Source organism: Sorex fumeus, unplaced genomic scaffold, assembly GCF_029834395.1.
Source record: "Sorex fumeus unplaced genomic scaffold, SorFum_2.1 ptg000098l, whole genome shotgun sequence".
Lineage (NCBI taxonomy): Eukaryota > Metazoa > Chordata > Mammalia > Eulipotyphla > Soricidae > Sorex > Sorex fumeus.
This window is the reverse complement of record NW_026606155.1, coordinates 86126284-86136096: the sequence shown is the minus strand read 5'-3', so window position 1 is coordinate 86136096 and position 9813 is coordinate 86126284. Positions and strand designations below refer to the sequence as shown.

The 9813-nt window shown below is 48.6% G+C and overlaps 1 protein-coding gene across 1 annotated transcript in view; it reads left to right on the top strand.

Moving 5' to 3' along the window:
• Nucleotides 1-1902: 1902 nt before the first annotated feature.
• EHD4 (EH domain containing 4) overlaps nt 1903-9813 on the top strand; it is an 83333-nt gene continuing 75422 nt past the window's right edge. Inside the window, exon 1 of the mRNA XM_056134096.1 lies at nt 1903-2234. Coding sequence (XP_055990071.1) covers nt 1999-2234 — 236 coding nt within the window. The 5' untranslated portion in view covers nt 1903-1998. The remainder of the gene's footprint in view (nt 2235-9813) is intronic.

Below are 9813 nucleotides of genomic sequence, written 5' to 3'. Positions count from 1 at the left end.
GTCCTGAGATTTTTTTTTTGAAATTTAATCTGTATTGTTTTGACTTCAGAAAATATTTATATTTCCTTCTTTTTTTTTTACTTCCATAATTACATATATCTTCCTTTAAATATCTAGTCTCACAACAAGTCCAAAGGACTCCCATCTTCCAAACAAGGAAACAAAAGCACAGATAATTATTGCGTTTAAGGCCACACAGCCATTGATTGACACACTCAGGATTGAACACCAAGCCTTAGTGCCAAGCCCTGTCCTCTCTTCACCTCATTTTGGTATCAAAGGAAAAGCAGTCTTGCTGCTCCTGAAAAGTATTAGCCCATTCAACAACCCACCACAGAACACAGTAAAAAACTGTGGACATGAATCCTATTTCTTCAAATTTAGGGAGCGATAGTTTGCCTTGCATGCAGCCAACATGGCCGACCTGAGTTCGATTCCTCCGCCCCTCTCGGAGAACCCGGCAAGCTACCGAGAGCATCTCGCCTGCAGGGCAGAGCCTGGCAAGCCACCCGTGATGTATTCGATGTGCCAAACACAGTCACAATTAAGTCTCACAATGGAGACGTTACTGGGCCCGCTGGAGCAAATTGATGAACAACGGGAGAACCGTGACTTCCTAATGGTGACTTCCAGAATCAGCAGAGGCCCTCAGTGATTCTGGGGTGAGAAGCAGGAACTTACATTTGAACAGGCATCACAGGTCATTCTTTTTTATTTTGGGGCCACACCCAGCTATACTCAAGAATTACTCCTGGCTCTGTACTCAAGAATTTCTTCTGGTGAGGCTCAGGGGACCATATGGGAAGTCAGGGATCAAAATGGGTCCGCTGTGTGCAAGGCAAGCACCCTAGTAACTGTACTGTCTCTCCTGCGCCACAGATAACTCTTATGCAGGTGGTCCCTTGGATTACTCTCAAATAACGAGAAATATAACTGCCTATGACTTAGGACCCTAAAAGTGTTAGCTGAGGGTCTGGAGAGATAGTACAGCGGAGAGGGCACTTGCCTTGCACACAGCTGACCCGTATTTCATCACCTAAATCCCAGATGGTCCCCGCAGCACGCCAGGAGTAATTCCTAAGCGCAGAGCCAGGAGTAACTCTTGAGCATCGCTGGGTGTGGCCTCAAAAGAAAACAAAAGTTTTTGCTGATTATTTCTCCCAATTTTGATCTAGTAAGTATCCTTTTAATTTGGAAAAGAGACAACTAGGAATTAACACTTTTATACCTAGATATATGGAAATTGGGTTGTCATAATGACCAAAATCTTCGTTTCTATAGAAAATCAAAGAAAATTAAAAACCAAAAGTCTTTCTTCAGAGATCCGGAACTTAGTGGTGACAGTTGGAACCGTATCTACACAATCATCTTCCTCTACTTCAAAATATGTCAATTATGTCCGCGAATCTAAGTCTCCTCATGAACAAAATGAAGGTCGTAATCAGCTGCCAGCGGGAAGACAGACTTGCTCGTCAACTTTCTGAACTTTTGTCCCCAGTATTGACATCTACAGGGAAACGTTCCAGGAGACTAAACAACCTCCGGAGGCTTTTTTTTTTTTTTGCCAGCTCAGATTTGCCCGGAAGCCGACGCCACCTGGCCCGAGGTGGGGCGGATCAAAGTGGGCCACCGCGATGACCAGTCTGCGCCACCAGGCCGGGAGACACCCTCTCCCTCTCCCGGAGCGCCAGGAAGACTCCGTCATCAATAATTTATTAAGAGCCTCCTCCCCATAGGCTGACGCCGCCGCCCGCGCTGGCAGAGACCCAATGAGGACGGAGTTGAGCGAGCTCTTTTGAATAGTAAATAGGGCCCGTGACGTCCCGGCCAGGCATTGGCCAGTCCAGTGGCGGGAGGCGGGGCCGGCTCGGGCGGCGGCGAGCGCAGCCTGGGCGGCTGAGTTGGAGCCGGGAGAGGGTCGCGGCTGGGCTCGGTCGGGGCGTGGGGCCGGCGCGGGCAGAACAGGCGCCTGGCGCGGACTGCGGGGCGGGCGGCGAGATGTTCAGCTGGATGGGGCGGCAGGCGGGCGGGCGCGAGCGCGCGGGCGGCGCCGACGCTGTGCAGACGGTGACGGGCGGCCTGCGCTCGCTCTACCTGCGCAAGGTGCTGCCGCTGGAGGAGGCGTACCGCTTCCACGAGTTCCACTCGCCCGCGCTGGAGGACGCGGACTTCGACAACAAGCCGATGATCCTGCTGGTGGGCCAGTATAGCACGGGCAAGACCACCTTCATCAGGTACGCCGGACCCCCTCCCTGCCCCTCCCGCCCCTTGGGGGGAGACGCGCCCTCCCGCGAGCGCGCGCGGTCACCCGTCCCCAACACCAGCCGCGCTCCCGGCTTCCTGCGGCGCCCACTTCCCCTTAGCGGAGCACCCCGCGCTAGCCGCTCCGGCGTGGCCTCGGGTTTCCCTTCCGAGCGGGGTGTCCGGGCGCCACAACCCTGCCCCAGAGCGCGGTCACCAGGGCTGGGTCTTCCCCAGCGGCTGAGACTTTCCCCTTCTCAAAAACAAAACACAAAAACTCCGCGTACTCGGAGTCCTTCCTGGCTCGAGGAAAGGCGCTCCTGTGATTGGCCTTGTCCTGTCACCCTGGCCCTGGGGCCGGGGACGGGAGAGAGAACACGGCTATAATAAGCGTCTCCTTCAGGCGCGGGTGAGGCCGAGGGCTGGAAATGCGGCTGTGGGTGCGCGTGTCGGGCTGGGAAAGTTGAAGCCCGTAACTTTGCGCACCGGGACTAAGGCGATGGTGAATGGGAGGACGGAAGAATGAATGAATGGGTATTGTCTGTGCCCGCTTTCGCCAGAGCTCCTGACTTGCTTGTCACCAACACACACACACACACACACACACACACACACACGCACGCACGCACGCACTCGCACTCGCACTCGCACTCGTTGCAGGGAGCGGGTCGAGAGACTCCCTCTGTCCTCTCCTGCGCAGCCGCGCCTTATTGGCCCTAGGAAGTTAGCACAGCCGCCGCACCAGCCCCGCGCCCGGCGGAACGAAACGGGAGTGTCAGATTACTGTTGGTTAGTTCCTGTTTCTTAGGTGGGTCATTCCCTCTTGGCTCACCCTTGACAACTGAAGAAAATATTTGTCACCCTCCTCGTGTCTCCTAAAGCGATTGCTGGCCAGGCCCCTCACGTGGTTCAAATCTTATGGTTTCTCCGGGGGTGTTTTCTGATAGGGAATAAGGTGCATTGAAAACAGCTTTTTGCAGAGGGTCTTTACTTCCAAAGCAGTTAAGCACTTTCTTTGCTTAGGAGACTTATTAAACCCTGGATGGGTTGAATCAGGGATCACTTACAGTTTTGGATTTAGGGTTTTCAATATTGTAACAATCTTTTCCTCGCGGCTGTTCAACAGGTGTTCAGAAAACCCAGTCTCTGTTTGGATGCATGCCATTTCTATTAAGTACCGACCTCCTTTTCTCCACACCAGTGACCTAAATAGTTCCTACAAGTAGAGTAGTTGTCACTACAGGAAATATTTTTGATCCAGGCCTGCAGAGATGCTATGAATGAATTTAGCAAAGTGACACACACGAAATGGAAATACAGTCCTAGACAGTACATTGAACACAAAGGAAAACTGAAGAATAGAATTTTAAAATAGCTTTTTTGTGGCATTTGCTAGTAGAAAATAGTACTGTGTGTCACCCCAAGTACTCCAAATGAACCATAAAACCATTACAGTAACTGGTAACTTGAAAGGTGACAAACGGTGCATTTAAGGTCTAATAATGCTACCCAGGTCTCAGACCTATGAGATAATAAAGTATTACAATCAAGTGGTGCTAGAGCGTAGGTAGATCTTTCCGAATCCCCAGTCAAAAGAGATGTCAACCCTGGCTGCATTATAATTATAATGATACTGTTCCGGGCACTCACAGGGGCAATTTCTCAGCACTGGGGCAGTGTTGCCTTTAGTCTTTCCCTAGGTCGTGTGTGATCAGGGAGGTTGGCCGCTGGTATACCTCCCTCTGCTCCCACAAACAGACTAATAAGCAGGCAAGGCGGCCAGAGAGATGGCACAAGGGTTAATATGCTTGCCATGCATGCTGCAGACCCCACTTGGATTCCTGGTACCACGGATGGCCCACGGAGCACAGAGCCAGGAGGAGAACCCCTGTGCACTACTGGTTGTGACTACCCCAAAACAAAACCCAAAAAAATAAAAATAAGCAAACTGGAGGGATGAGAACACAACTTACAGGAATGTGAGTCCATCTTTTTGTCAATTTTTGTCATTATTTATTACTTGTCTCTCCACTTCATCATCTGGGTGAGCCTTGTGGAATAACTAAGCATTGTTTTTTGTTGTTGTTTGGGATTTTTGTTTGTTTGTTTGTTTGTTTGGGCGTCACACCCAGCAATGCTCTGGAATTGCTCCTGGTTCTGTGCTCAGAAATTACTCCTGGAGGGCTCACGGGACTATATGGGGTGCTGGGGCTCAAACCAGGTCAGCCACATGCAAGGCAAGCTCCTTACCTGCTGGACAATCACTCTGGACCCTCAGCACTATTTTAAGAATTTGGAGATTTGGCTCACAGTGGCTCCATTGGAATGGACCACTTCTCATGGGCACAGAAGCCAATGGCAAACCCAGGGAGGGGGAAAGTCTCATCAGGAGGCCACTTGATTTTCAGGCCTTCCCTGCCTAAGTGACTTTGTCATTAGGTGGCAGGCCTAAGTGGACAGGGAAGAGAGCTTGAAGGGCTAAAGCACTGCTGGCCTTAATGTGACAGAACCCAGATTCAGTCACCACAGCACACGCCTCCCCCAGCAGCACTGCTGGGTATAGCCCTGGAGACCCCCCCGCCCCCAGCACCCTTAGGGTGGCCCCCTCTTCTGCTGGGCCTAAGTCCTTAATCATCTGGCTCAATTGCTGGCACATCACCGTGCATGGCCCCTGGCCCTCTCTAGGACACTGCTTGGGATCATCCCCCCATATACCACCCCCCAAAACAGGGAAGCTGGATAGGATGTGATGAGGATTCTGAGTTTGGTTTCAGAATGACACTAAGGAGGAAGAGATTTTACTTCTGGGAGGAACGCCCTAGACAAATGGGTAGCTACAGAGGCAGTGGGGAGTGGGGGCGGGGGGTTGGTACAGGACCCACTATCCCAGAGCCTACCTGCATCCATAGCTGTCTTTTTGCTAGGGCTGGGCAGTACCTGGTAAGGTTTGCTGCTGACAGCGGGGCCCCAGGAGCTCATCTGTGGCTGTGTGCTGGGCCTGTCTGTTCTTGCTGTCAGAGAGATTCTTATCCGGAGGTCACTGGAGACTGCGTCTATTGTGACGCGCAGGGAAACACCTCTCGAGAGAGCCACTCAGTGAGGTCTGCGTGTCCATCCCACCTTGAGCGAAGCATCTGCTGCCTTTGGCGGCATGTCGGGGATCAAGCAAGAGGGCCACATCCATACAAAAGCTCAACACAATCAGGAGGAAGTAAAGTATATGCCTTGTTCTAATGAAAAGACTTGAGCTTTGAGCTGGGTTGGATAGAAAGTGATCTGTAGGCAAGTCCCCTGCTTTGGAGCAATCCCCCAGTATGGAGACAGTGAGGACAGCCAGCAGGCATGTCCTGTGGGCTGGCTTCCTTCACAGGACCACAAGCCACAGGGGGAGATGTTTTTCCAGTCCCTGCAATAGATGCAGGATAGCTGAGAGACCCATTGTCTCTGAGAGGTTTATTTCTCAGAACACAGAAAATGCAATGAGAGACACTACTGGTGCTCTTCCGCTGACCAGCAAGAAGGAGGGGGTCAGAGAAGAAACAGGTGTGGGGTGTCGCCTTAGACTTGCTAACAGCCACAGAGGATGGATGCAAGGTTTGGCCAAGCTTGTGTCTAAACTCTGAAGACAGGGACCAGTGTGATAGTGCAGTGGAGAGGACATTTGCCTTGTATGCAGCTAACCCGTCTTCCATCCCCAGCATCCCATATGGTCCCCTGAACACCGCCAGGAGTGATTCCTGAGTGCAGAACCAGAAGTAACCTCTGAGAATCTCTGGGCGTAGCCCCAAAACCAAACAAAATAAATGGAATCTTAAAAATAATAATAATACATTTTAAAAAATTCCTAAAGGCAGTTTTCAGAGATCCCTCCAGAAAATCTCTGTGCTCGGGAGGCTTGAAGAAGATATTTGCAGTGTGAGGATGTCAGCACCCCCGAAATCACTGCCAACCACAGAGCTGTGACTGCTTTTTCTCTTTCAACACCCACTTCTCTACACTCAAAAGTTTATTCTAACAAGGCAAAAAGAGGAAAGTCACTCAAAAAGTCATCAAAATGATAAAGGAGCTGGGGACCAAGGCCATTCACTTGATCACTTGACATCCCTTTACTCATCAATTGGCTCGAGCGGGCACCAGTAATGTCTCCCTTAGTCCCTGTCACATGCTAGTGTAGCCCAATGGCATCTGCTCGCTCCAGGAACACGAAGAGCCTCCAACCCTTCATTCAGGGCCATTAGGCAAGAAAAAGAAATGGATGGAGGGATCAGAGCAATAGCACAGCAGGTAGCATCCTTGACTTGCATGCAGCAGGTTCAGGTTCAGTCCCCCTGCACCCCATATGGTCCCCTGAGCCCATTTATGAGTGATCCCTAAGCACAGGGCTAGGAGTAAACCCTGAATACATCTGTGCATGGCCCAAAGTACCCAATATGGTCTCCTGAACACCGTCAGGAATAATCCCTGAGCACAGAGCCAGGAATAATCCTTGAGCGCAGCCAGCTGTGGCTCCCCCAAAAGAAATACATAGCACTGTAGCACTGTCCTCCGGTTGTTCATCAATTTGTTCGAGCAGGCACAGTAATGTCTCCATTGTGAGACTTGTTATTATTGTTTTTAGCATACCGAATAAGCCATGGGGAGTTTGCCAGGCTCTGCCATGTGGGCGGGATACTCTCAGTAGCTTGCCAGGCTCTCTGAGAGGGACGGAGGAATTGAACCTGGGTTGGCCACATGCAAGGCAAATGCCCTACCTGCTGTGCTATTGCTCCAGCCCAGACATATATAGTAATAATTTTATATATAGTCTCCTGATACAAACACCAAAAGGGTAGAAACTAAGTAATTAAAGAAGACTGCTAGTAGGTATAGGATTTCTTTGGAGGATTATGAAAATGTTCCTAAATTAAAGAGTGGTTGTACAGCTTTGAATATATGAAAAAGTAAAGTTGTACCTTGTAAATTTTATATTTTTAATTAAAGTTTTAAAAGGGGGGCCAGAAAGATAGCACAGTAGGTAGAATGTTTGCCTTGCACATGGCTGACCCAAGTTAGATTCCCCAGTATCCCATATGGTCCCCAGAGCCTGCCAGGAGTGATCCATGAGAGCAGAGCCAGGAATAAGCCCTGAGCACTGCCAGGTATGGCTCTCCCCACCAAAAATTTAAAGGATACATTTTGTGGTACATGAAACATATCTCAAAACCATAAAGTAATTGGGGGCAGAGAGATAGTACAGTGGGTAAGTAAGTCACTTGCCTTGCAGGCAGCCAACCCAGATTTGATCCCCAGCACCCCATACGGTCCCCTGAGCACTGCCAGGAATATTTCCTGAGCACAGAGTCAGGAATAATCCCCGAGCACAGCCAGGTATGCCCCCCCCCACAAAAAATATATATAGTAATAATTTTATATCTAATCTTCTGGTAAGTACATATATTATAGATATGATGTATTTAGTGTTCCTCATTCTGTGTTTACTCATTCTGTCAAGTAATTTCTACATATGGTCTAATAAGTTAAAATTAAAATGGATACAAAAAAAAGCAAACCAGTGAAAGTAAAAAGAAACTGAAAGAACACAAGGACAAGAGGAACTGAGGAGTAAACACAAGACGAAGGGACGCTGCCATGTACTCCTGTATAGGCTTCCCCAGCCAGATATTCTTGGCATGTATAGTCATGTCCAGAATTCCTAACACTCAAGTAGGGAAAATTGAGTATGATGTTTTCTTTAAAATCCTTGATAAGGTAACTTTATTTTAAAATCTTAAAAAATATATCTTGGGGCTGGAATGATAGCACAGCGGGCAGGGTGTTTGCCTTGCACACGGCTGACCCGGATTTGATCCCCAGCATCCCATATGGTCCCCTGAGCACTGCCAGGAGTAATTCCTGAGTGCAAAGCCAGGAGTAACCCCTGTGCATCGCTGGGTATGACCCCAAAAAGCCTCTCTCTCTCTCTATATATATATATATTTATATATATATAATGTATATATATTTATATATATAATGTATATATATATATTTATATATATTATATATATATATTTTAGGGGCTAGAGCAATAGTACAGGACATTTGTCTTGTACATGACTTCCCAGGTTAGTTCCTCGCCCCCCATAGGATTTCAAGAGACTGCCAGGAATAATCTCTGAGTGCAGAGCCCTGAGCACTGCTGGGAGAAGCCCAAAACCAAATAAATATGTATATATATACGATGAGTTTGGTTTTATATGTATACTATTAATAGGGAAAGGGGAGCAGTGGATCTGTGTGTAACAGCGGGGACAAGGTGTATGCACAGTATGAAGCATTAAGAAGCAGGAGTGAGACAGCTAAGAGAGCAAAAATTTACAACATCTTTTTAGGTGTAATTAGAACAAGAAAAAGAATCAGGAAGTGATCCCCGCTGCCTGGGACACTTATTTGTAACATTAGCAGAAAATAGAACTACGTGGCAATTATTTTTCTTCCTCTTTTTCTCTCAAAGAAAATCGTCGAGGGACTGGAGCTATAGCACAGCGGGTAGGGCATTTGCCTTACACACGGCCCACCCGGGTTCTATTCCCAGCATCCCATATGGTCCCCTGAGCACCACCAGGAGTAATTCCTGAGTGCAGAGCCAAGAGTAAGCACTAAGCATCGCCAGGTATGACCCAAAAAGAAAAAAAAAATGTCCAGAGGTAGAAGCAGGGACTAACCATGTTAATAGTGAGATTCAAACCTAGACAATGAGACACTTTCCAGTGTCTGACATCAATATGGTGAGACAAAGTAACTAGCAGGGCAGGTAGATGGGGGGAGGGCCGGAAAGGAAGGACTTGCCATTATACACATGCATGCTTGCATGCACAAACGTGCACACACACACACACACACACACACACACACACACACACACACCAAACAACCCTGATGATTTGTAAGAAATTATGAAGAATATGAAAAATATCAGAACTGGAAGCAGGTAAATGTACCAGTTTTTTTTAAAAAGGGGGTTGGGGAGAGTGGATTCTGTCTAGGAACAGTGCTTATTTCAGCCCTTGAAAAGCTCTAAACTCAGTTTCTATTAAGAAAAGCAAAGACAGTCTCTAGAGGCAGCCGGGCTTACTCACCCCTGGAGGGAAAATCCAGTAGTAAAACTGCGGGCCAGTAGGGCAGGTCTCACCCTCCTTCAGACTCAAGCCCCTAGAAATCACAGTCTTAGCCCAAGGCCATGGTCTTTACAAATGGCTCTGAAAGTATGTTTGGCTTGTAAGGATGAGGCCACGTTTACAACATTTAACAAACCTACCGGCCATCATGGGCTGGAATGATAGCACAGCGGGTGGGGCATTTGTTTTGCACATGTTCGACCCAGGTTCAATTCCTGTCCCTCTCGGAGAGCCTGGCAAGCTACCGAGAGTATCCCGCCCCCATGGCAAAGCCTGGCAAGCTACCTGTGGCATATTCGATATGCCAAACACAGTAAAAACAAGTCTCACAATGGAGACATTACTGGTTCCTGCTCGAGCAAACCAGTGAACAACGGGATGACAGTGCTACAGTGCTACAGGCCATCATATCCAT